This window comes from Ornithorhynchus anatinus, chromosome 1 (assembly GCF_004115215.2).
Source record: "Ornithorhynchus anatinus isolate Pmale09 chromosome 1, mOrnAna1.pri.v4, whole genome shotgun sequence".
NCBI lineage: Eukaryota > Metazoa > Chordata > Mammalia > Monotremata > Ornithorhynchidae > Ornithorhynchus > Ornithorhynchus anatinus.
Window position 1 is genome coordinate 100031933 of NC_041728.1, and position 26827 is coordinate 100058759.

Genomic DNA, 26827 nt, shown 5'->3' on the forward strand with positions numbered 1-26827 from the left:
GTGACCTTCTGACTCCCGGATCCACTACGTCATGCAAAAGAAGCAGCGTGGCTCAGTGGAAAGAGCCCGGGCTTGGGAGTCAGAGGTCATGGGTTCGAATCCCGGCTCTGCCACTCGTCAGCTGTGTGGCTGTGGGCAAGTCACTTCACTTCTTTGTGCCTCAGTTACCTCATCTGTAAAATGGGGATTCAGATTGGGAGCCTCACATGGGACAACCTGATTACCCTGTGTCTGCCCCAGCGCTTAGAACACTGCTCTGCACATAGTAAGCGCTTAACAAATGCCAACATTATTATTATTACCTCTAGAGGGGCTGCAGAAATAGTGGCATTATTGTGATTTAGCCCTCAGAGCACTGGCAGCATGTCACTATAAAAAATGCTGCCATCCTATCGATCGGAGCCCAGGGTCAAGGGTGGCATTGCCCGTCTGGGGGTGGGGAGTTGGCAGGTAAAAGGAGAATTGAGGGATGGGGATACGGCAACCTAAAAACCCTCAAATCGACCGTGCGAATAACCTTTGCAGGTGAACACGATCGATGCGTTGACCACCATGGGAGCTATTCCCGCAGGGTTTCGACCGTCAACACTCTTTCAACTTTTAGAAGAAGGTAAGTCTTTAGGCGTCAAAATATATTGGGTAAGCTGGGTGTTTTTTAATTAAAAAGGATTAGATTTCGCAACCTCATCATAGGTAACTACTTTGGTAAGTGCGCATTTTTTTTTGGAAAGGCACCAGCGTTCCTTGCTCTTTGTGTGTTAAACCTTGTCTCCAGCAGCAGGAGCAGCAGCTGACTCTTTGTCATGTGATTTGTGGTTAGAATGGGCAGTGTTCGATCTGGTCGTTTGACCAATTCAAATGAAGCCCGTGTCCAACCTCACCATTTTGTCCACAATTTATGGAGGTCCCGAGTGAGAGCACTGTTTGTGTTTTCTGCTGCGGAAGACGTGGAGCAAGAAAGGCAATTTGTCATAAGGAATTTAAAGGAGACGCTTTAGAAAAGTTCCTTTTTGATTTTTAGGAAGACTCTCAATAGCTTCCTGGTCTGCATATGACGTACCCATCTTTTTTTAAGAATAATAATGGTAATGATCATTGTGGTATTTGTTAAGCGCTTACTCTGTGCCAGGTGCTGTACTAAGCTCTGGGGTGGATACAAGCCAATGGGGTTGGACATAGTTCCTGTCCCACATGGAGCTCACAGTCTTCATTCCACTGTACAGATGAGGTAACTGAGGCACAGAGAAGTGAAGTGACTTGCCCAAGGTCACACAGCAGACAAGTGGAGGAACTGGGATTAGAACCCCTGCCCTTCTGACTTTCAGGCCCACGCTCTATCCATTAGGCCACGCTGCTTCTCATAATAATTGTGGTATTTGTTACCCCACCGAATTTTAAGACTCGGAAAGTTACCTTGTCTCTTCCTTTAGACTTCTGTTGATTTTCTAAAGAGATATGTTTTTCTATTGCCAAATTTGTGCTTAGGTAGTATAAAGAAGCAAACCTGTTTAGTTGGAGATATCTATTATGCAAATCAGAAATCTCTTTTATTTTATTGATTAAAATTTCCATAGTTGTTCATCTCAATCCTGTTTATTTTTTAAAAAAAAAGCTAACAAAATTCAAGGATAAAATATATCCGAATTGTACATTCCAAGCGCTTAGTACAGTGCTCTGCACATAGTAAGCGCTCAATAAATACGATTGAATGAAAAAATGAATCTGCCGGCTTTATTGCACTGCATTCTCCCAAGTGCTTAGTACAGTGTACTGCAAACAGTAAATGGTCAGTAAATGCCATCGATTGATAGATTGATAAAAGAAGCAATAAAAAATGACATGTGGTGTGTAATTCCATGTGTGCTTTTCATGTCAATAAATCTCTTGAAATATGACTCATATATTGTTTTCATACCAAGAAACTAAAGGGATTCTTGATAGAAATCTAAGGACGTCAAAATAGTTTAGACTAAAGAGATTAGCCCACAGCAATCTTACTTTCTGATTTCTTCAACTGAAAAAAAAAGAAGCAAATTTTGATATTACAACTGAGATGTGGGAACATATGTGACTTCAGGGTTCTTTTGCACATCAAAAATAAATTAAGGCAAATGTTTCATTTTAGGTTACAATATGAGTTAACGTGCAGTGTGATTTCTTTGTCATGTATCTGAAGGGATCAAGTTTTGAAAACTTTTGTGGTGCCAGAAGTTTAGTGAATTAGTAAGCTGCACAATGAATTTCCAGAATCAAGTGAAATCTATGTAACAGGAGATTTTGTAAGAAAGGAATTTTATGAAAAACATTTTTTTGTAGTTAAAAATTTCATATTGCTTTCTGTGGGTGACAGTAAAAGCTCTTTTGTATTGGTGAGTCTCCGCCCATCAGTTATCCAAATAAATGAAGTCAAAAAATGCCCTTTGACCTGCACTACTTAAGTATTTTAGGCTAAAAAGCCCCATATGCCTGACATATCTGATTGCTTCTGGCAGAAGTATATTTTTGCATTTGAATTTTCCAGGTTAACTTTCATGCAGAATCAAAACCATAATTGCGTTTGTGAGTCCTTTCAAATCTCATACTGCTTTTCTACTTTTTGTGTGGCTGTCTGAGCTCTTAAGAGCAGGGATTATATTGTTCGTGAGCAATCCCAATATTCCCTTCCTAAAATGCTAGTACAAAAGACCACAAACAACCCCATTACTGGCTCCAAGAATTGCAGTTAAGGATGTTTGGAAGGCCAGTGTTGGATTGCCTTCCTTAATATCCATCCTCAGGGTTAAGGATACGCCAATCTCCCATCCCTAACTAAAAAAATTAAAAATTAATTATGGTACTTCTTAAGTACTCACTATGTGCCAAGCCCTGTTGTAAGCACTGGGGTTAGATACAAATCAATCAGGTGTGGGGCTCACAGTCTTAATCCCCATTTTACAGATGAGGGAACTGAAGTGCAGAGAAGGGAAGTTGATTTGCCCACGGTCACACGGCAGACAGATGGGGGAGCCGGGATTAGAACCCAAGTCCTTCTGTCTCCCAGGCCCTTGCTCTATCCACTAGTCCACGCTGCTTCTCTGGTTGATAATGAAGTTCAAATAATGTTAAAGTGTCGGATGTTCCATTTTCACCCCTTTCTCCTCAAGAAAAATGTGTAGTAGAGGGAAAGACGAAGAAATAAAAGGTATACTTCTTTTTTGCAGGAAACCAGTTTCGAGCAAGCCATTTCCTACAACCCGAATTGAGTCCTTCACAACTGGCTTTTAGGGATCTGGTGTGGAACTCTGAAAAAGGCTCCGTAAGTCATCATTATGGGCAAAAATGAAAATGTTTCATTCAGTAGTAATTATTGTGTTCCTATTGTGCAGAGGCATACAATGGCTATGTAATTTAGGAACGGTTTCTGGTTTTAAAGCCACTATTCTATGGCGTTCATCTGGGGCTCTTTCTTCCTGATTCACAATCCCTTTGGCTTTTGATAGAGAACAGTCTGTTTTGTCTCTCTTAATTGCATAGGCGTGAGGAAGCTTGCTTTTGGAAGCCCCAGCTCTGTGATCTTGCTGTTCCGAAGAAACTAGGGACGGCGGGACGGCCACTAGGGAGCTTGCATGCATTCATTTATTCATTCATTCATTCATTCATTCATTCATTCATTCATTCATTCAATTTTGTTGATTGAGTGCTTATTGTGTGCAGAGTACAGTACTAAGTGCTTAGGAGAATAATAATAATAATAATAATGGTATTTGTTAAGCGCTTACTATGTGCAGGATACTGTTCTAAGCGCTGGGCGAGATACAGGGTAATCAGGTCGTCCCACGTGAGGCTCACAGTTAATCCCCATTTTACAGATGAGGGAACCGAGGCACAGAGAAGTGAAGTGACTTGCCCACAGTCACACAGCTGACAAGTGGCAGAGCCAGGAGTCGAACCCATGACCTCTGACTCCGAAGCCCAGGCTCTTTCCACTGAGCCACGCTGCTCCCCTTACAATATAACAATTAAAAAACACATCCCCTGCCCACAACGAATTTACAGTCTAGAAGGAGATAACAGGCCCATACTGGGATCCAGCCTGCGAGCTTGATATTATTAGGAACACTCTCTAACCAACTGAGCTAACCAGCTGACCCCAATGCCGATTTCCTTAGATGGCAGGGCACAATCCTTTTAGGAGGCTGGTATTTGTCGGCATTTAATTCCGTTCCATCTTTTAATCCGGGTACGTTTGGAGGAGAGAGACACCTGGGACTTGTGTTTTGATGACGAGGTAAATTTCACGGTGGACCCTATGGAACCCATTGAGATTCCGGGGGGCTTCCCTGAACCCCACTTAGGAATCACAAAACAAGATTCTTTCATCTCCCTCTAGATCCCGAGGAAGAGGCGATGCCTGAGTTGTGTTTCTGACTTGAGGTTGGCTCGAGAAGACTAAGGCAGTTGAGAGGTCAAGGAGGATTAGAATAGAGTAGGAGCCATTGGATTGGGCAAGAGGGAGGTTACGGGTGACCTTGGAGAGAGCATTCTCGGTAGAGTGGAGGGGACGGAAGCCAGATCGGAGGGGGTCCAGGAGAGAATGGGAGTTAAGGAATTCTAAGCAGCGACTGTAGACGACTCGTTCTAGGATCTTGGAAAGGAAAGGTAGTAGGGAGATAGGGCGGTAACTGGAAGGGGAAGTGGGGTCGAGAGAGGGGTTTTTTTAGGATGGGGGCTTCCCATCCCCTCAGCACTGTACTCCTCCGCTCAACTGTATATATCTTCATTAACCTATTTATTTTGTTAGAGATGTACATCGCCTTGATTCTATTTATTTGCTATTGTTTTAATGAAATGTTCATCCCCTTGATTCTATTTATTGCTATTGTTCTTGTCTGTCCGTCTCCCCCGATTAGACTGTAAGGCCGTCTCTATCTGTGACCGATTTGTACATTCCAAGGGCTTAGTACAGTGCTCTGCACATAGTAAGCGCTCAATAAATGCTATTGAATAAATACTGTTGAATGTGGATCCCACGTCACGGTCAAAATCAGGCCCTGGCATCCCTTGTTCTCATTCAGGTTCTGCCTCCGATACCTTTTGTGCCCAAACTTTTAAAACTCTTGTGTTGATCGTGAAAATATGCCCGTCAGCTGCCCTAAGCCCGTGAACCCACACTGGTTGGTACATCAATCAATTGTATAGAACACTGTACTGAGCACACATGGGAGAGTACAATATATAGCAGAGTTGGTAGACACGTTCCCTGACCACAAGAAGCTTACGGTCTAGAGAGGGAGACCGGCATGGAAATGAATTATGGATAAGGACGTAAGTGCTGTGAGGCTGAGGGGAGGGTGAATCGGCAGTCCCCAGTCAGTGGCGTTAAATGAGCGTCTAATAGGTTTGAAGCACTGTACTAAGTGCCTGGAAGAATACAAGAGAAGCAAGACATGTTACCTCCCTCAAGCGGCTTCTAGTTCAGAAGGGGAGATAGGCAGATAAAACCTCTTTGCCAAGAGTGTCTATAGGGGGATATGATGGGAAGTGGTATTATCAGGATGTAATAACAGAATAAGCAATTGAGTATACAAATGAAAATCCAAATAAGAAGACACATGTACATAATCCAATTAAAAATAGACACATATACGTAAGAGAACAAGAAATAAAACGAAATGCTTAAGTGCTACCGATAGCTTCCGGGTTTCCGAGATGAGGGTAGTGTGAGTTATTTGGTGGGATTTGGGGAGGACCCTGAAGATGGGGAGAGCAGTCGTGTGATGGATTTGGGTCGGGAGGAAGAGTTTCAGGCAAGTTCCTAGTTCTGCCACTTAATTGCTGTGTGTCACTGGGCAAGTAACCTCACTTCTGTGTGCCTCAGTTACTCCATCTGTAAGATGGGGATTGAGACTATGAGCTCACCGTGGGTTAGGGACCCTGTCCACCCTGATTTTCTGTATCCACCCCAGTGCTTAGAACAGTGCCTGGCACATAGGAAGTGCTTAACAAATACAAAAATTATTATTATTATTAAGAGGAGCAGTGTGAGTAAGGGGACAGAGGTGAAGAGTTGAGAGCAAGGTATTCATTCAATCGTATTTAATAATGATGGTATTTGTTAAGCGCTTACTATGTGCCAAGCACTGTTCTGAGCGTGGGGGTAGATACAAGGTCATCAGGTTGTCCAAGGTGGGGCTCACAGTCTTAATCCCTATTTTACAGATGAGGGAACTGAGGCACAGAGAAGTGAAGTGACTTGCCCAAGGTCACACAGCAGACAAGTGGCGGAGCTGGGATTAGAACCCACGTCCTCTGACTCCCAAGCCCGGGCTCTTGCCACTGAGCCACGCTGCTTGAGCACTTACCGTGTGCAAAGCATTCATTCATTCAGTCGTATTTATCGAGCCCTTGCTGCGTGCAAAGCACTATACTAAGCGCTTGGAAGAGTACAATATAACAACCAACAGAAACATTTCTGCCTACGACAAGCTCACAGCACGGTACTAAGTGCTCTGAAGAGTACAGTATATAACTCATAAGCAGACACATTCCCTGTCCATAACGAGCTTACAGCGTGGCTCAGTGGAAAGAGCCCGGGTTTAGGAGTCAGAGGTCATGGGTTCTAATCCCGGCCCCCCCACCTGTCAGCTGTGTGGCTTTGGGCGAGTCACTTAACAGGAGTTACCTCAGTTCCCTCATCTGTAAAATGGGGATGAAGATGGTGAGCCTCACGTGGGACAACCTGATTCCCCTGTATCTTCCCCAGTGCTCGGCACATAGTAAGCGCTTAACAAATACCAACATTATTATTATTATTATTATTGTTACAATCTAGAGGGGTACATTTAGGAGGTTAATAGGTGATCTTCGGAGGAACAAAAAGTATGAGCTGGGGAGTAGCAGGTGAGTGGGTAGAGTAGGGTAAGTAGAATGAGGAGGCGGTTCATTGCTTTGGAGCCAATCGTGAGGAATTTCTGACTGGATGTGGAGGGAAATGAGAAGCCGCTGGAACTCCCCGAGGAGCCGAGTGATGAAGGCCGAGCGATGCTTCAGGAAAATCATTTGTGTAAGAGTATAGATTGTCCCTCTCAGGGTCACACCTGGAAAGTGGCCAGTCCTCTACCAGTCTCGACTACGGGAGGGAGAGTCAAGCGGAGGCCCGTCCGTTCCATCCCTAGCTTGGCCAGTGGCTAGTGAGTGAAGGCCGTCGGCTACAAGTCCAAACTCCCCTGTGCCGGGCAGCAGCGGCACGGGAAAGAGTCGAGGGCGAAGACTCGAGTTTACCGTGCAGAAGAAGGCAATGGTAAACCACTAATGGATTTTTACCAAGGAAACTCTACGGATCCACTACTTAAACGATTGCTTGATGAAGGCGGGGCGTGCTGGGAGAGATGCGTCCATGGCGCCGCTATGGGTCGGAGATGACTCGACGGCATAGGACGAGACAAGGGTATAGACTGGAGTGGGGAGAGGAACCACTGGAGGATTTTAAGAAGTGGGGAGATGTGTGCAGAGAAATGTTTTAGAGAAATGATCCCAGCAGCGGAGTAAAGCGTGGACCTAAGAGGGGAGAGATTGGAGCCAGGGAGAAAAATGAGGTGGATGCGATAGTGTAACTGTGGTGCACAATGGTCTGCTTCCTGAACTGGTAGTTTAGTACACAAAATATCAAATATAAATGAGAGATCCCAATGGGACGATGCTACTGTGTCGGCCCTCCCGCAACCAAATAGTTTATATATTCAATTTAATATTTGCCACTATTACTCTTTGCCCGAGTGGAGGTAGATGGAGATCGATTTTTAGGAAAAAGAAGAAAAAATAGTAAATCATTCAGTAGTATTTATTGAGTGCCTACTATGTGCAGAGACTGTACTAAGCGCTTGGAATGTACATTTCGGCAACAGATAGAGACGATCCCCGCCCAGTGACGGGCTCACGGTCTAATCGGGGGAGACGGCAAAGCAAAACAAATAAACAAAACAAGACAACATCATCAAGATTAATAGAATCAAGGAGATATACACCTCATTAACAAAATAAATAGGGTAATATATAAAAATGAGCGCAGTGCTGAGGGGAGGGGAAAGGGGAAGAGCGGGGGAGCGCAGAGGAAGCAAAATACATAAAATTGATTTTAATATATAGGAATTAACATTTTAAATCGACGGTCATGTCAATCTGTCATCGTTCATTCTTTGATTTTTAGTAAATTTCCTTTCCTAGGTGCTGATGGCAAATGTATACAGTTTATTTACGTGTTGGTGATCTGTATGAAAAGTAACTCCAAAAAACCAATTCTTTTCATCGCTAATTTTCTCTTTCAGATTAGACCGAGACCAAGTCGTGTATCCCTAATTCTAACCTTGTGGAGTTGTAAAATGATTCCTCTTCCCGGAGTCAGCATACAGGTCCTTAGCAGACACGTTCGCCTCTGTCTATTTGATGGTAATAGGGTGAGTCGTTATGTGGTGATGCATTTTACGCGAGGAGTACAGAAGGAAAGAAAACTAATTTCATTTCCTTAGTCCTGCTCCTTCAAAATATCCCACACGGTGTCAGCATTTTAAAATGACTTTCCTCTCGTTGCACATTTCTCTCGCTGTCTTTTTTCCCTGGTAATTTCTCCTTTCCTTATCCTTTACTTATCAGAGAAGCAGCGTGGCTCAGTGGAAAGAGCCCGGGCTTGGGAGTCAGAGGTCATGGGTTCGAAGCCCGGATCTGCCACTTGTCAGCTGTGTGACCGTGGGCAAGTCACTTAACTTTTCTGTGCCTCAGTTCCCTCATCTGGAAAATGGGGATTAACTGTGAGCCTCACGTGGGACGACCTGATTACCCTGTATCTCCCCCAGCGCTTAGAACAGTGCTCTGCACATAGTAAGCGCTTAACAAATACCAACATTATTATTATTATTATTACTTAATATTGCGTAATAACGACGGCATTTATTACATGCTTAATGTATTCCAAGTACTGGGCTACAATCCGGATTGGATACAAAATAATCAAATTGGACACGGCCCCCTTCGCACACCAGCCTTACAGTCAGTGGGCTGCTGAGGGACAGCGGAAAGAGCCCGGGCCTGAGAGTCAGAGGTCCTGGGTTCGAATCCCGGCTCCGCCACTCGTCTGCTGTGCGGCTTGGGGTGAGTCATGTCACCGCTCTGTGCCTCAGTTTCCTCAACTGCAGAATGGGGATACCTGTTCTCCCTCCTATTTAGACTGTTGAGCCTCATGTGAGAAAGGAAATGTGACTTTAACTTGTATCTAGCCGGCGCTCGAAACATAGTAAGTCCTCAATAAATGCCATTTTAAAAAATGGGTGAGGTAGAACGGGTATTCGATCTCCATTTCACCTGTGAAGAAGCTGAGGTCCAGAGAGGCTAAGTGACGTGCACAAGAACAGTAAGTGGCGTCAGAGCCAGGACTAGAACTGGGTCTCCCGACTTCCAGTCCTTGTGCTTTGTCCCCAGAGCCTTCCCTGTGGTGATGGTGTTTTTTAATTTTTATTTTTGTGGCTATTTTTAGAAACGTGGTGTCATTAGGACACCCATTAATTCAATCTAACAAGTCTATTTCCAAGAAAAAGCTGGGCTCAAGCATTCAGAGAGCTTGAACAACTAATTTAGCATATATTGAGTTTTTTTAAATCTATATAGAGCTCCAGTTCTAAACGAAGCTACCTCCGTATCAAGCAATAACTCCTCACTGTTGGCTTCAAAGCTGGCCATCCCCTTGCCCCTTCTTACCTCACCTCCCTTCTCTCCCTCTCCAGACCAGCGGAGCTCCTCTGCCACCGCTAACCTCCTCACTGGGCCTAGTTGTCGTCCGTCCCGCTGTCGACCCAGCCTGGCCCACGTCCTACCTCTGGCCCGGAATTTTCTACCTCCTCACATCCGCCAAACTAGCACCCTTCCCCCCTTCGAAGCCCTACTGAAAGCTCCTCCAGGCGGCCTTCCCAGACTGAGCCCCCCTTTTCCTCTGCTCCTCCTCCCCTCCCCATCGCCCCGACTCCCTCCCTCTGCTCTACCCCCCCTCCCTGCCCCACAGCACTTGTATAAATATTTTCATAATTATTCTTCTGTTTATTTTCTTAGTGATGTGTATGTATCTATAATCCTATCTATTTATATTGTTACCCATTTACTTGTTTTATTTTGTTTTGTTGTCCATCTCCCCGCTTCTAGACTGTCGAGCCCACTGTTGGGTAGGGATCGGCTCTGTCTGTTGCCGAATCGTACTTTCCAAGCGCTTAGTACAGTGCTCGGCACCCAGGAAGCGCTCAATAACTACGATCGAATGGAATGAGTGAATAATACCAATGTTTTCAGTTGTACCTCTAGTAGTTTTCTCCCCCCTTTCCCTTTCGTCCTGGGGCTTCACAAAAATCTTGTCATGACCTCTTTATTTGCAGAGGGGAGAGGAGCGGAGGGTGTGGGTGCGCGTGTGTGCATGCCAGCACAGGATCTGAGTTGGGATGAAATTAGGCTAAAATTCACTTTTTTTTCCCCTCTGAGTAGTCAGGAGGGGTCGCTATTGATCAGCCTCAGGTAAATTCATTTTCTTGCTGGGTCTGATCTTTTCTGTTAGCTCTCTTTTTCCTACTGTAGGTACCTTATCGTGATCTCGTAAGTACGCAACTTTTGTCACTTAAAGAGAAAAAGGATTTTCTCCACGAACCCAAAACAAAGAGGGGGATGTCTGATTTTGCTCACTGAGTGCGATTCGGCGGAAAAGAGGAAGGACTTGGGAGTCAGAAGGCCTGAGTTCCAGCTCTGCCGGCGGCCCGCTGTGTGATGATGGCATTTGTTAAGCGCTTACTATGTGCAAAGCACTGTTCTAAGCGCTGGGGAGGATAAAAGGTGATCAGGTTGTCCCACGTGGGGCTCACAGTCTTAATCCCCATTTTATAGATGGGGTAAAAAGTGACTTAATGTTGGTATTTGTTAAGCGCTTACTATGTGCAGAGCACTGTTCTAAACGCTGGGGGAGATACAGGGTAATCAGGTTGCCCCATGTGAGGCTCACAGTTAATCCCCATTTTCCAGATGAGGTCACTGAGGCCCAGAGAATAATAAGGTTGGTATTTGTTAAGCGCTTACTATGTGCCGAGCACTGTTCTAAGCGCTGGGGTAGACATGGGGAATCAGGTTGTCCCACGTGGGGCTCACAGTCTTCATCCCCATTTTACAGATGAGGGAACTGAGGCCCAGAGAAGTGAAGTGACTTGCCCACAGTCACACAGCTGACAAGTGGCAGAGCCGGGATTCAGACCCATGACCTCTAACTCCCCAGCCTGGGCTCTGTCCACTGAGCCACGCTTGGGCAAGTCATAAAAGTCTTTAGGAAAGTCCTCAGTTTCCTCACCTGTAAAATGGAGATAAGATAGATTGTCAACCTGTGTGCGGCAAGGATTTTGCCCATTCTCAATCAGTCGATCAATCAGTGGTATTTGAGCACTTCCAAGTGCAGAACACTGTGCTAAGCACTTTAGGGATTACAGTACCACAGAATTGGTGGCCTCATTCCCTGCCCTCGGGGTCTAGAGGGGAAGACAGACAATATAAATACACACATTATGGGTATGTATGTAAGTTCTGTACCTTGTGTCTCAACCATGTCTACTGTAGTGCTTAGCGCATAGTAAGTGCTTGATAAATGCCATAATAATAGTTATTATAATAAAACAAACGAAAGAGAAATAGGGAATGATTGTTCACATATTGGGCTCCTCAGAGGGGATGAGGGGTGGGGTGGGAGTTTGCTAAATCTTTATGAACACAACTCTAAAATTTTACCTTAATTTTGCCATCAGAAAAGGAGCCCAAATATTGCCTTGTTTTTTGGCTGTTTGCAATTTGCACATGAAGACAGAAATGTGAAATATTTTCAAAAGAAATAATTCCCTCACCATTTAAAAACAATTCCCTGCCCGTCTGGCATTGTTTGGTTGCTATAAGATGGAAGCAGCATGGTGTCGTGAAGAAAGCCTGGGCCGGGGAGTCAGAAGCTTCTAATCCCGGCTCTTCCCCTTGTCTGCTGTGTGACCTTGAGCAAGTCACTTCACTTCTCTGTACCTCAGTTCCCTCATCTATAAAATGGGGATTAAGACTAAGAGCCCCACGTGGGACAGGGACTGTGTCCAACCTAATTTGCTTGTATCCATCCCTGCGCTTAGTACAGTGCTTGGCACATAGTAAGCACTTATCAGACACCTCAGTTATTATTAAATCTTCCGTAATAGCTCAGCCCCTGGCCGACACAGAATTTGGCCGTGACTTGTTGAGTGTCTTTATTTTTTTTTATCTTTTTGATTTTAGGTTTTTTTTAGATAAGGGAAAACCGTTTGACCGTAGGTTTGGGTAAGAGAATAGGTTACTGAGGTGTCCTGGACATCTCCGAGGCACAAATGACAGACACCCTTCTATCTGGGGGAAAGATGCAGTCCTGTTAGTCACTGGGAAAGGAACGGTTTGACTCCTGGAGGTCCTTTCTTCTCTGAGCCTATGGCTATATTTCAAATGACTTTTTTAGCATTTACTACGCGTCAAGCACTGTTCTAAGCCCTGGGGTAAATACAGGTTAATCAGGTTGGACGCAGTCCCTGTCCCACATGGGACTCAATGACTAGGAGGGAGACTCTCCATTTTACTGGTGAGGAAACTGAGTCCCAGAGAAGTGAAGTGACTTACCCAAGGTCACACAGCAGACAGGTGGCAGAATCGGGATCAGAACCCAGGTCTTCTGACTCCCAGGCCTGTGTCCTTTTCACGAGGCCACACTGCTGCCCATCGTATTCCGTAGCCACTCATCTTTTTGCCTGCCGGCCAATCCTAATTATCCCCCAGTTCAGTCGCTTGCACAAGGGTGGAAGTTAAGCCCGGGTTGACTATGGGAATAGGCTAATTCTGTTTAATTTAACGTTAGTGAGTTGTGTGATTTCGCTAAAACAGCAGCAATGTCTGTTGTCTCTTTTTCTCCTCACCCAAGTTCAGTCAAAATAAAATCTCATTTCAGGTCCTGAGCAACATTCACACAGTCAGAGCCAGCTGGCAACCTAAAAAACCCAAAACCTGGACCTTTTCTCCTCGAGTGAGTATTCGGTGGCTGATAGCTGTCAAATAAAATGTGCTAGATTTCTATGTTTGAGTGGTCAAGATATTCTTCTATTTTTTCTAATACCGTGAAGGATAGAAGATGGCTATTTTTCGAGGCGATTCGTTAAGGATGAGTTAGCAGGGAAAGTCATTTCAGTGCTAAAGCTAAAGTATTATTGTAGCAGGCATTCCAACAGGGCATAATTTAATCGAGTGGAATACCAGAATGTGAAATATAAACGAAAACCAGGATTCAGGTCTAACTAGCAATGGGTTGAGAAGTTCAGTAGCTAAGTTACCTTGAACTGTGATCTCATCAGCTCTGATTAGATAAGTAGGACATTGGCTCAAAATGGAAAGGAATTCATCTAAAGAAAACTCATTTATCGTAGAGGTGGAGTTTATGATTCTTACGTGTGAGTCATTGATGAACTGAGGGTCCCGACCTTCTGTCGATGCAGCATTTCAGGGCCCAGGTGAAAGAACCTCTCTGTTCTTTTTCCTGTTTGAATGAGCACTTGTTTTGGCTTCCTACCCGAACTGCACTGAAATGTGGCTCCGTCAATGGAGTTCACATCAACAGGTACTTATTATAAGAGTGAAAATTGGAAGCTGTGGTGACTAAGAATCGTGCAGGGTAGATGTGACTGCTTTAGAGATCATTTGTCATTGGTATAACAAAAATTGCCTAGTTGTGAATCAGATTGGAAATTTAGAGTCATGCTGGTAGGGGTTTCTATTTTGTTCTGTTTTACTTTGCTGTCTGCCTCCCCCGTTTAGACTGTGAGCCCGTGGTTGGGCAGGGATCGTCTCTATCTGTTGCTGAATTGTACATTCCAAGCGCTTAGTACAGTGCTCTTCGCATAGTAAGCGCTCAGTAAATACAATTGAATGAATAAGCGAACCATGTGAAATATGAAGTTGTCTAGGGTTCGCCTCAGTAAAAATGTAATGAAGTATGGCGTGTTTTTGTAGAAAAGTGATCATTTATAGCGGGAGAAATGTTAAGCATGAGAAATGGCAAGCCAACTTTGACTTACTTTGAGCATTAGAAAGAGTTGGAGTACATGGTAACAATTTAGGTATAAACTTAAGGTCCTTAGAAGGTTACTCATTGTATCAGTAAATACTGTTGACTGAATGAACCCCTTAGTCCATGAAGTCGATATTAGACATGAAGTCGGAGAAGAAGCATGGCCTAGTGGATAGAGCAGGGGCCTGGGGAGTCAGGGGACCTGGGTTCTAATTCTGGCTCTGCCTCTTGTCTATTGTGTGGCCTTGGCCAAGTCACTTCTCTGGGCCTCAGTTACCTCATCTGGAAAATGCGGATTAAGACTGTGAGCCCCAGGTGGGGCCATGTACTGTGTCCAACCTGAATTGCTTGTATCTACCCCAGAACTTAGTACAGTGCCTGGCACATAGTAAGCACTTAACAAATACCATAAAAAAAAAAGACAGAGAGAGGAGCAGTTCAAAAAAGTTGTCTGATTTCCTGAAGTTGTATGATTTAAGGCAAGAATGAGCATCTTCAGCCTCCCAATCCAATGGTTTCTCCTGAGCTCAGTTACAGAACTTGTACCCAGAGGCATTTAGTGGGAAACAGAGATCTCAAATGATAATTCGCTTTTCACAGAGTGCACATTTTTCTGTTCCCTCTTTTTTAGGTAACTGGTATCTTGCCAAACTTGCTGGATGGGGATTGTTTCGTGAGGTCCAATTCCCTGTGCTCAGACCTCGGGATATTATTTGAACTTGGAGTCACTTATATTCGCAATGTAAGAGTTTGGAAATTCATAATCACTTCCAGGGAATCCGCTGGATGGGAACTGTAGTGCCCACGCTAATTTAAAAATGAGCAACATCTGTGAGAAATGAGGTCGTAAACCCTTCAAGGAACTAGGAGAGTGAAACTCCTGGTCGCAGTGGTTCGTTTCGAATATAGAAAAGTCCAGGGTGTAGTGAGTTGTGTCATCTACAGAGAAGCAGCGTTGCTCAGTGGAAAGAGCCTGGAAAGAGCCCAGGCTTGGGAATCGTAAGTCATGGGTTCGAATCCCGGCTCTGCCACTTGTCAGCTGTGTGACTGTGGGCAAGTCACTTAACTTCTCTGTGCCTTAGTTACCTCATCTGTCAAATGGGGATTGAGACTGTGAGCCCCACGTGGTACAACCTGATTACCCTGTATCTCTCCCAGCGCTTAGAGCAGTGCTCTGCACCTAGTAAGCACTTAACAAATACCAACATTATTATTATTATCTAGAATATCATCATTTCATTCGGGTTCTTATTTCTGACATTGGCTTGGTTTAACGTTTAAGGCGGAAATGACTTGCAGTCCCTTAGATTGTAAGCTCGTTGTAGGCAGGGAACCTGTCTGACAACTCAGTTGTATTGTATTTTCCCAAACGATTAGTGTATGTTTTGCACACAGTAAGCGCTCAATAAATACAATTGATTGATGAATTAATAATGTTGGTATTTGTTAAGCGCTTATTATGTGCCGAGCACTGTTCTAAGTGCTGGGGTAGTCACAGGGGAATCAGGTTGTCCCACGTGGGGCTCACAGTCTTCATCCCCATTTTAGAGATGAGGTAACTGAGGCACCGAGAAGTTAAGTGACTTGCCCAAAGTCACACAGCTGACAAGTGGCAGAGCCGGGGTTCGAACCCATGACCTCTGACTCCAAAGCCCGTGCTCTTTCCAGTGAGCCACGCTGTAGCAATGTGGAGACTTCAAACTCTGTTTACGCCTAGAAGGAACACAGACTGCCCTGCAGGACGAGCTCTACTTTCTCTCCCCTTTTTTCTGAGGGGCATAGACTCCTAAATCCTGTTAAATTTTGAATATTTAATCCTGGTCTTCTGCAAGCGCTTAGTATGGTGCTCTGCACATAGTAAGTACTCAATAAATACCGTCGACTGATTGATCTGGTGATTTGGTGTCAATTAATTTTCATGAGGTGGACATTGGGAACTGGGATGAACATCTAACTTGAGATACGTAAACCAGTCAGTGATATTTATTGAGCGCTTACTGTGTGCAAGAGCACTGTACTGAGTACTTGGGAGAGTGCAGTATAGCAGTAAACAGACACATTCCCTCCCTACAACGAGCTCACGGTCTAGACACAGTCAGGTAAAGGACCTAGCATAGCATCAGCGTTCAGAGCCTCATATGCTTTCATTCTCTTGGTGAGGATATTTCAAAATTTGACTATTTGTGATACCAAAGCAGGGCTAACATTTTTAGCCCTCAGAAAACCCCAGCGGTTGCCCGAGCACTAACGCATCAGATAAAAACTCACCATTGGCTTTAAAGCAGTTTGTCACCTTGCCCCCTCCTACCTCACTTCCCTTCTCTCCTTCTACGTCCCAGCCCGCACGCTCCGCTCCTCTGGTGCTAACCTCCTCACCGGGCCTCCATCTCGCCTGTCTCGCCGCCGACCCCTGGCCCACATCCTACCTCTGGCCTGGAACGCCCTCCCTCCTCACATCCGCCAAACTAACTCTCTTCCCCTCTTCAGAGCCTTATTGAAGGCGCCATCTCCTCCAAGGGGCCTTCCCTGACTAAGCCCCACTTTTCCTCATCTCCCACTCCCTTCTGCGTCACCCTGACTTGCTCCCTTTGCTCTTCCCCCCTTCCCAGTTCCAGAACGCTTATGTACATATCCGTCACCTATTTATTCATATAAATGTCTGCCTCTCCCATCCTAGACTGTAAGCTCGCTGTGATCAGGGAATGTGTATTTTCGTATTTACTCTCACAGTGCTCTGCACACAGTAAGCACTCAATAAATATGACTGAATGAATTTTTTTCTCTGCTTAGAACCACTCTGGTATCAACCTTTTTAAACGTTTGTATTTTGCAGTCAACCGGTGAAAGAGGAGAGCTAAGTTGCGGTTGGGGGTTTCTCAAACTTTTCGACTCCAGTGGAATTCCTGTCCCCCCTAAGTAAGTTAGTCGGATTTTCTTTTCAGGAGGAAATGGGTTTAGTGCTTTGCACATTAAGAGTAATCACATACAAAAATTTATAATCTACTTCCGTGCTGAGCCAACAGAATTCACGGTTACCTTAGACTTTAGGGTTTCAACGGAGTCTCCATTAACCTCCAAATAGTTCCTTTTGGTCCACGAGAGGAAAGGCTTATGGAACTAAGGAGGTTAGGGATGGCTGACTTCCATCACACTGGGTGAAATTCAAGAAGGGCAGTGGAACAAAACAGGGTTATCCTAAACTCAGTCCAGGCGAACCAAAGCTGACAAAATGACTGTGCCCCAAGAATCACTACGTTGGTTAATTTGCAGTCACAGTGACCTTTAAGGAGTTATAATTAATTTGTGCGTAGTATTATTGAACTACAGATATAAGTATAGAAAAGCCTAATGTGTGATCTCTGACAGCTTGAAATGACAAGGCGTGTTATCCGCTTCAAATGAAAATGGCAGTTGCTCAGAGCTGTACTCAGGTAGCCGGAATGGTACAGAGAAAACTGAGTGTGGATTGAAAAAGCCACGGTTGGCTAGAAGAGCCTGGATTAGTCATTTTGATTTTAGTACCATATCAAGTATCTAAATTAACTTCATCCTCTAGACTGTAAGCTCTTTGTGGGTGGGGAATTTGTCTGTTTATTTTATATCAAGTGCTTAGTACTTAGTACGGTGTTCTGAACACAGTAAGTGCTCAAACAATATGATTATAATGAATGAATGAATCTTGTTGAAGAGCCGCAGATCACGGGCAGTAAAGTTTATGATTGCTTTCTGTTTATAAAAAGTTGAATCAATGGATAATGTTTAATAATGTTGGTATTTGTTAAGCGCTTACTATGTGCAAAGCACTGTTCTGAGCGCTGGGGGAGATACAAGGTGATCAGGTTGTCCCTCAGCGGGCTCGCAGTCTTCATCTCCATTTTACAGATGAGGTAACTGAGGCCCAGAGAAGTGAAGTGACTTGCCCAAGTGGTGGAGCCGGGATTCGATCCCATGACCAAATTATTAATGCTTGCTTAATTTATTAATGCTTGCTATGATCAGAGCACTGTACTAAGCGCTTGGAAGAATACAATACAACAGAATTAGCAGACCTTTTCCCTGAAGGGAGGAGATTGGTTTACTCCAGTTTTCCCTTTACTTTTAGGTGATTTTTTGCAAAAAGACCGTACCACCTCTCAATTATCAGTTATAATAATAATGTTGGTATTTGTTAAGCACTTACTATGTGCAGAGTACTGTTCTAAGCGCTGGGGGAGATACAGGGTAATCGGGTTGTCCCATGTGAGGCTCACAGTTAATCCCCATTTTACAGATGAGGTAACTGAGGCCCAGAGAAGTTAAGTGACTTGCCCACAGTCACACAGCTGACACGTGGCAGAGCCGGGAGTCGAACTCATGACCTCTGACTCCGTAGCCCGGGCCCTTTCCACTGAGCCACGCTGCTTCTCTCAGGAGCTATTCCTTAAAATGGTTCTCCCTTCTCTTTCCTCTTGGTCACCTAGGGGTGTGCTCGCCTAACATTTGTTGAGCACCTGTTTTGTCTTTTTCACACCCTGCCCTTCCCTCTTTCTCCCCCATTACAGAGAAATTAGAAATAGAGAGTTAAAAAAATTATCTTCTCTATTTGCCTCTGGAAAATTTCCTCTCATGGCTAACAACATCATCTTCAAACCAAAGGGCAACTCCGGACAACTCCTTTATCTAAAGGCCACCTACACATGCGGGCGCGAACACACGCACACAGATGCACACACACACACACTCTGTCTCTTTCTGTCTCTCTCTGACTCTCTGTCTCTTTCTCCCTCTTTGCATCCCTCTGTTATTTCTCCTTTCCTTCTCTCCCCCGGTTGTAAAGCGTTTTGAGGTCATTACTCTTCCCTACAGAACCTATGAGCTTTTCCTGAATGGTGGCACTCCCTACGAAAAAGGCGTTGATGTGGATCCGTCAATATCAAGAAGAGGTAAAAATTTTAGATTTTGCTTTCCCGTCCTAAAGTCTCAGCGAAGAGCAGGCACATTGGGGAAAACAACAAAACTCTAATGACAACGAAAACATTTTCAAGGAATACTTTCTGGGAGGAGCATTATATTCGGCGCAAGTTAATTGAACTATGGAACCGGCTAGGATCTTAAAGCCCTTCTCCACCCGCCAGGACCCATTTCCTTCTTGAGAGTTTTGTGGGAGGGTCAGGCGCTGGGGAAGCCATTTGGCCAGATGCCGGGTGGTGGTTTTTTTTATGGAATTTGTTAGGCACTTATAATGTGCCAGGCGCTGTTCTAAGCCCTAGGGGAAGATAGAGAGTCATCAGGTTGGACACAGTCCATGTCCCCCACGGGACTCACAGTCTTAATCCCCATTTTCCAGCTGAGGTAACTGAGGCACAGAGAAGTTAAGTGACTTGCCCAAAGGCACACGGGAGAAGAGTGGCAGAGTGGGGAGTCGAACCCAGGCCCTTCTGACTCCCAGGGCCGTGCTCTATACACTAGGCCACGCTGCTTCATGTGTGGGTTTAACTCCTTTTTTATACTAACACCCTCTGTCAAAACACATCAAGTTTTGAGATGAATTTGAAATTCCTCTTTCAAAGCAAGCGGCAGTGTTTTCCACCAGATGATGATGATGAGGAAGCAGCCTCAACTTCTAGTGAAACTGAGATCGCTAAACCAAAGGTCAAGAGGCATATTGAAGTAGGTGCTGGTTTTTATCAGTCTGCTAAAATTTGCGATTTACTCTAACGGATGAATCCAATGCCCCCGAAGAAGAAAGTGGAAAATAGTAATGTCTCCATTTTACAAAGGAAGGCTGGCAATGGATATGTCCTTTTATATGAATAGAGCTGAACCTCTGCAGTACATTTATAAACTCTTTAAACTCCGTAGGCGTGCTTTGAACAGTAGGCATTTTGCAGTAATTCTTCACTGTAGCTACTTCAAACCCAACGTTCTTAAAAGCAAGTGTAAGGCCAGATGTTGTGCATTGTGGTTGGCTTGGTTTTAAGTCAGTGTGTAGTGGAGTAATTAAAAACAATTAGAAGTACAGTACTATATTTCTCAGAGACCCGTGTGTCCTGGGTCCTGTGACCTGTGTCCCGCTTCCCAGGAAAGTGGTGGGATTGCTTTCAAAATGCTTGACACTGTCCCTGACCAATCAGTCAGTCAGTTGTATTTATTGAGCACCTACTGTGTGCAGAGCACTGTCCTAAGCGCGTGGGAACGTACAGTTCAACAGTGTCGGTAGACCCGATCCCTGCCCACAAGAAGCTCACCCAATGTGAACGAAGCCTTTTCTTGGAATAACTGTAATGTGTGACCGCCGTTTAAATGGAATGTTTGTCGTGGACAGTTAAAAACCCTTTTTCGCCTTTTAAAAGTCTGCTTCCAGAAACGTTAATTGGCAGTAGGTGCTACATCCACCTGTTGATCTTTTACCGACAAATTCTGGGTGATGTGCTCCTGAAAGAAAGAGTAAGCATGCAAAATGCAGGTAAGAATTATTTGGAGTTCCCTCATTCTCTTGGATTACGGTTCTTCTAGCAAATGCCTCCCTTGGAGGTTGTGCCGTTTCATGGCTGGTACAACGTTCAGTCTCTTCAGATAAGGTTTTTTTAGTGACTTTTTCAAATAGCCGTTGTCTCCGCTGAAAGGGAAGGCAGTCTCCCACTGACACCTCTCACCGTATCCTCCGTCGTCCCCCGGGGGCTGGAGAGACAGTGGCCTAGAGCCGGGAGGAGAAGAACAGAATAATAATAATAATAATGATGGTACTTAAGTGCTTACTATGTGCCAAGCACTGTTCTAAGCACTGGGGTAGATACAAGTTAATCAGATTGGACACAGTTCCCGTCCCACATGGGGCTCACACTCTTATCACCGTTTTACAGATGAAGTAACTGAGGCCCAGCGAAGTGAGGGACTTGCCTAAGGTCACTCGGCAGACGCGCGGCAGAGCCGGGTTTAGAACCCAGGTCCTCCTTGACTCCCAGGCCCGGGCTCTAGCCACTAAGCCACGCTGCTTCTGTCTAGGAGGAGGGGTGGCCGGACTGTGAGGGGTGCTGGAGGGAAGAGGCATCGGGGGGTGGGAGAGGAAGGAGGGAGGAGGCTCCAAGGAGTTGGGTTGCCAGTCACCCCTTCTGGAGTTGGGGAAAGGAGATTAGGGTCCCGTGGGAAAAAGACAGTTCAAGAGTCTCCAGGCAGAAGAGCCACCAGTGAGAAAATGTAGTGCAGGATGCACCAGGGAATAATAATAACAATGATGGTATTTATTAAGCGCTTACTATGTGCCAAGCACTGTTCTGAGCGCTGGGGTAGATACAGGGTAATGAGGTTGACCCACGTGGGGCTCACAGTCTTCATCCCCCTTTTCCAGATGAGGTCAGTGAGGCACGGAGAAGTGCAGTGGCTTGCCCAAGGTCACACAGCAGACAGGTGGTGGAGCCGGGAATTAGAACCCACATCCTTTGACTTCCAAGCCCGTGCCCGTGGAAGTGCACTTTCCACTAAGCCATGCTGCTTCTCACGCTTAGTCACGCTGCTTCTTACACCAATCAAGCAATCGATGGTATTTATTGAGCACTTAATATGTGCAGGGCACTGTACTAAGCACTCAGGCAGAGAATGTGTCTGCTTATTATTGTAGTCTCCCAAGTGCTCAGTACAGTGCTCTGCATAAAGTACACACTCAATAAATACAATTGGCTGGCTGACCGACACTTGGGAGAGTACAGTCAGCGTGGCTTAGTGCAAAGAGCCTGGGCTTCGGAGTCAGAGGTCATGGGTTCGACTCCCTGCTCTGCCACCTGTCAGCTGTGTGACTGTGGGCAAGTCACTTCACTTCTCTGTGCCTCAGTTACCTCATCTGTAAAATGAGGATTAACCGGGAGCCTCACGTGGGACAACCTGATGACCCTGTATCTCCCCCAGCGCTTAGAACAGTGCTCGGCACATAGTAAGCGCTTAACAAATACCAACATTATTATTACAGTCCAACAGAGTTAGCAGAGATGTTCCCTGCCCATAACGAGACAGGAAGAAAGAGGTTGCAAGTCGGAGGATAAACAGGCGAGGGAAACAGAACAGATATTTTCAGTAACCGCCTTACTTAAGCCTATAATAGTAATAATAATGTTGGTATTTGTTAAGCGTTTCCTACGTGCCAAGCACTGTTCTAAATGCTGGGGTAGATATGAGGTCATCAGGTCGTCCCCCGTGGGGCTTCACAGTCTTCATCCCCATTTGACAGATGAGGGAACTGAGACACCGAGAAGTGAAGTGACTTGCCCAAGGTCACACAGCCAACACGTGGCAGAGCCGGGATTAGAACCCACGACCTCTGACTATATGGCGGAGACCCTATCGCCTGCTAACTTATTCAGTTTTGAGGGCAGCATCCTGAAAGGAATAGTTACGTTTGGTAGTTGGTGGCAAACGAGCATCCCAGTTGGTTATTATTACTTGGAAATTGTTTGAGCATCAGATACATGTGAGATCCACCAAAAGGTCAGGGAAGCACACCACAAACACAAAGAGAGACAGAAATGCACCCAGGGAAGAGAGGCGGGGGAGAAGGCAAACAGCTCCGAGGGCCGTCGGTTGTCATATGAGAAGCGGCGTGGCTCAGCGGAAAGAACCCGGGCTTAGGAGTCAGAGGTCATGGGTTCTAATCCCGGCTCCGCCGCTTGTCAGCTGTGGGACCTGGGGCAAATCACTTAGAGAAGCAGTGTGGCTCAGTGGAAGGAGCCCAGGCTCGGGAGTCAGAGGTCATGGGTTCTAATCCCAGCTCCGCCGCTTGTCAGCTGTGTGCCCTTGGGCAAGTCACTTCACTTCTCTGGGCCTCAGTACCTCATCTGTAAAGTGGGGTTGAAGACTGTGAGCTCTAAGTGGGACAACCTGATTGTCTTGTATCTACCCCAGCGCTTAGAACGGTGTTTGGCACATAGCAGGCGCTTCACAATTACCAACATCGTCATCATCATTAAGTGAGTTATGCTGAATTTGCAAAAGCGGCATGGAAGTATAATAATAATAATAGTAATCGTGGTATTTGTTAAGCGCTTACTATGTGCCAAGCACTGTTCTAAGCGCTGGGGTAGATACAAGACAATCAGGTTGTCCCACGTAGGGCTCACAGTCTTCAACCCCACTTTACAGATGAGGTAACTGAGGCCCAGAGAAGTGAAGTGACTTGCCCAAAGTCACACAGCTGACAAGCGGCAGAGCCGGAATTAGAACCCATGACTTCTGACTCCCGAGCCTGGGCTCTTTCCACTGAGCCACGTTGCTTCTCTATGCTTTTATGCTTTTAGGGGATAGAGTGGAAGGGAGGAAAGGTATTTTGTCATCTAGGGAAAAGTTGTGTAGGACCTAAGGTATCCAGAGGGAAGACGCTCGAAGCTTGAGAATTTCTGGCCCTTTTGGATTCAGCAGATTTCTGGCCTAACTAGTTTTTAACCATGTCTTTATTGCTGAGACTGTATCTCCTCTCGTTGAATATCTTCCTCAAAATCATCGTTACAACAGTTTTTCATGGGAACAGAGAATGTTGTTATACTACACTGTGGAGCATGAAGTGTGCCTGAAATTGATTCACTTCCTTTCCATTTCAGATTTAATTAGCAACCCAATCCTGGCCACATTTCCCCGGCTCCTGGAACAACCCGACCTTCTGGATGCGCTCAGGGTATAGGATTTGCATCATTATGTTAGCTGTTGTCTTGCCACGTTCTTACTGCTCTCGCAATTCAGTACCACACGCTACAGTCACTGTCTTTATTTTCCCTCCTACAGTTGCTGTTTCTCTGTATTTATTAGCTGCCATTTTCCCAGTCAGCCTTGAGCATTAGAGCAAAAAACCCAAATCCAGGGAAGGAATGTGAGGAAAATCCCTTAAGTTTCTAGGGGAGAGCTAAATGGATAGGCCCACCTGTAATGCAGCACTTAGTACAGTGCTTGGCACATAGTAAGCGCTTAACAAATGCCAGCATTATTACTAAAATTGTTAATAATGTTTGTAATAGACAAGAAGTTGACTACTATGTCAGTTGCTTATTCGCAAGAGAGTTGAAACAGGTGAAACATTTTATTTTCCTCCTTTACTCAGAAAGCTTAATACATTTAGCCATTATTCAAGGCAGAGTTTCTTTAACCGTTAATGTTTTAGCTAAAGGTTCTGTATGCCCAAGTGAGAACTTTTGTCAAGAGTCTCTTTCTCCACCTCAATTAGTGCCTTGTTGGAACCCCAGCTTTAGAAATCCCAATCCGTGTGGTTACACTGTGTCCTCCCATAGTCTGGGATACCCTCTTCCCCCACCAACTTGCCCCCATATGTGCCAGACCACCATTCTCCCCACCTTTAAAGCATTATTAAGGTCACATCTCCTCCAAGAGGCCTTCCCCGATTAAACCCTCCTTTCCCCGGCTCCCTCTCCCTTCTGCGTCATCCTTGCATTTGGTTCTGTGACCTCTGGGCATTTGATATTTGCCTCACTCCCAACCCCGCAGCCCTTATGTACATCTCTGTAAATTATATATTAGAAAGTATTTATATTAATGTCTGTCTCCCCCCTCTAGACCGTCAGTTCGCTACAGGTGGGGAATGCGTCTGCCAACTTAGTTGTATTGGAGTCTCCCATGCGCTTAGTTACATCCTCTGCACATACGAAGCGCTCAGTAAACACCTTTCGGCGATAGATTGATTAATAAAGGTGGTGGTTGAGAGTAATAACTGAAGCACTCCCAGGTTCAGGAAGAATAAATAGCCCACAGGAGTTTTCCTACTAAAAATCTAGGGTCTCTTGCCACTGACATTTATGAAGCCTTTCAGAAACTGAAATGAGCCTCCTCCCCCGCCAATACGCACACATTTATCTCCTTTTCTACTCAGTTAATTCTACCTGAAATGTTTTTTCTTTGAGCCTCTTGCAGCAAGATTAATTAAAACTAATCTAGTTGCCCTAAATCTTTTCTCTGAGCTTTCCCGAACTACTGGTGTCACAGTGATGAGGCATTCATGGCAGCCAACAAAGGCAACCACAAAAATCTTTTGGCACTAAAGGCTAGATGAGCCCTATTTACTGTAAGGTTTCCTCTTAGCCTCATTTTCTAATTCTTTTCAGTCTCTGGGCTTGTGCTAATTTGCATCATCATGTTTGTGTTTCATTTGATGTGCTTTCATCATACGTATCTTATTCTTTGGTCTACTAAATTACGGCTCATTAACATTCCGATTACGTCTTATTCTTCAAAGTTGTAAAGTCAGCCTAGGAGGAGTTTTCCAGAACTCCTTATTACAGATTTGCTTCCCGTATACGGAGATTACCTGTTAGGACTGCTGCTGGACTGCTGTTTCTACTATACTCTTCTTAACCCTATGCTACCCTATAATATCCCCACTGGATAACTGCATCAGCATCCTTTCTGATCTGCCATCCTCCTGTCTATCCCCACTTCAGTCTATACTTCACTCCGCTGCCCGGATTATCTTTCTACAGAAATGCTCTGGGCATGTCACTCCCCTCCTCAAAAACCTCCAGTGGTTGCCTGTCAACCACGGTGTCAAGCAAAAACTCCTCACTCTTGGCTTCAGAGCTGTCCGTCCCCTTATCGCCTCCTACCTCACCTCCCTTCTCTCCTTCTCCAGCCCAGCCCGCACACTCCGCTCCTCTGCCGCCGCTAACCTCCTCACTGTGCCTCGTTCTCTCCCTTCCCGCCGTCGACCCCTGGCCCACGTCCTACCTCTGGCCTGGAATGCCCTCCCTCCTCACATCTGCCAAACTAGCCCATTTCCCCCCTTCAAAGCCCTACTGAGAGCTCACCTCCTTCAGGAAGCCTTCCCAGACTGAGGCCCCCTTTTCCTCTGCTCCTCCTCCCCTCCCCAACGCCCCGATTCCCTCCCTCTGCTCTAGCCCCCTCCCCGCCCCACAGCACTTGTGTGTATATGTACATATTTATTGTTCTATTTATTTTATTAATGATATGTGTATATCTATAATTCTATTTATTTATATCGATGATATTGATGCCAGTCTACTTGTTTTGTTTTGTTGTCTATATCCCCCCCTTCTAGACTGTGAGCCCGTTGTTGGGTAGAGATCATCTCTATTTGTTTCCAAGTGCCTAGTACAGTGCTCTGCACACAGTTAGCGCTCAATAGATACGATTGAATGAATGAATGAATAGCTATACAATAGCCCATTAGTCAGTAGGCACTCGATAAATACCATTAATGGATTATAGTTGGCAAAGCATTCCAAGATTTCATTTGCTCAAAAATTGTTTTAGACTCCCCCCCGTGAGTTTGTATATAGTGCATATGTAAATGTAAGAGTGGAAGTAGTATTTATTACTAAGAGCAGAACCTTGTGCTAAATGTTGGGAGAGAGTACACAGTTGGGAGTCAGACACATTCCCTGTCTCTCAGGGGGCTCACAATCCAGCATCTTCATTGATCACACCTCAGGCTAATGGGGAATCTTAAATTTTATTTTTAGAGCTCGTGGGCAGAAAAAGAAAGAACTTTAAAGAGAGCAGAAAAGGTAATATGCTTTTTTTCGCATGAAAAATATGGAAGCTGGCAAGTGAGATTACTGAGCTGCATGTATCCTGAAGGTGTTTGCAAAACCGTTAGCACTTTGCCCAAATAAATGTGGCCATCATTTCATTACCCTATTTATTCATTACCCTATTTATTTTGTTAATGAAATGTACATCGCCTTGATTCTATTTAGTTGCCATCGGTTTTTACGAGATGTTCTTCCCCTCGAC

General features: G+C 45.1%; 1 protein-coding gene across 1 annotated transcript in view; it reads left to right on the plus strand.

The window, feature by feature from the left end:
- Nucleotides 1–26827, plus strand: part of NPHP1 (nephrocystin 1) — a 48233-nt gene that overhangs the window by 20272 nt on the left and 1134 nt on the right. The window contains exons 10-20 of the mRNA XM_039914008.1: nt 526–610; nt 3201–3295; nt 8304–8432; nt 12995–13069; nt 14739–14849; nt 16941–17023; nt 18953–19029; nt 19657–19756; nt 20440–20552; nt 23671–23744; nt 26554–26598. Of these exons, the coding sequence (XP_039769942.1) occupies nt 526–610; nt 3201–3295; nt 8304–8432; nt 12995–13069; nt 14739–14849; nt 16941–17023; nt 18953–19029; nt 19657–19756; nt 20440–20552; nt 23671–23744; nt 26554–26598 (987 nt within the window). The remainder of the gene's footprint in view (nt 1–525; nt 611–3200; nt 3296–8303; nt 8433–12994; nt 13070–14738; nt 14850–16940; nt 17024–18952; nt 19030–19656; nt 19757–20439; nt 20553–23670; nt 23745–26553; nt 26599–26827) is intronic.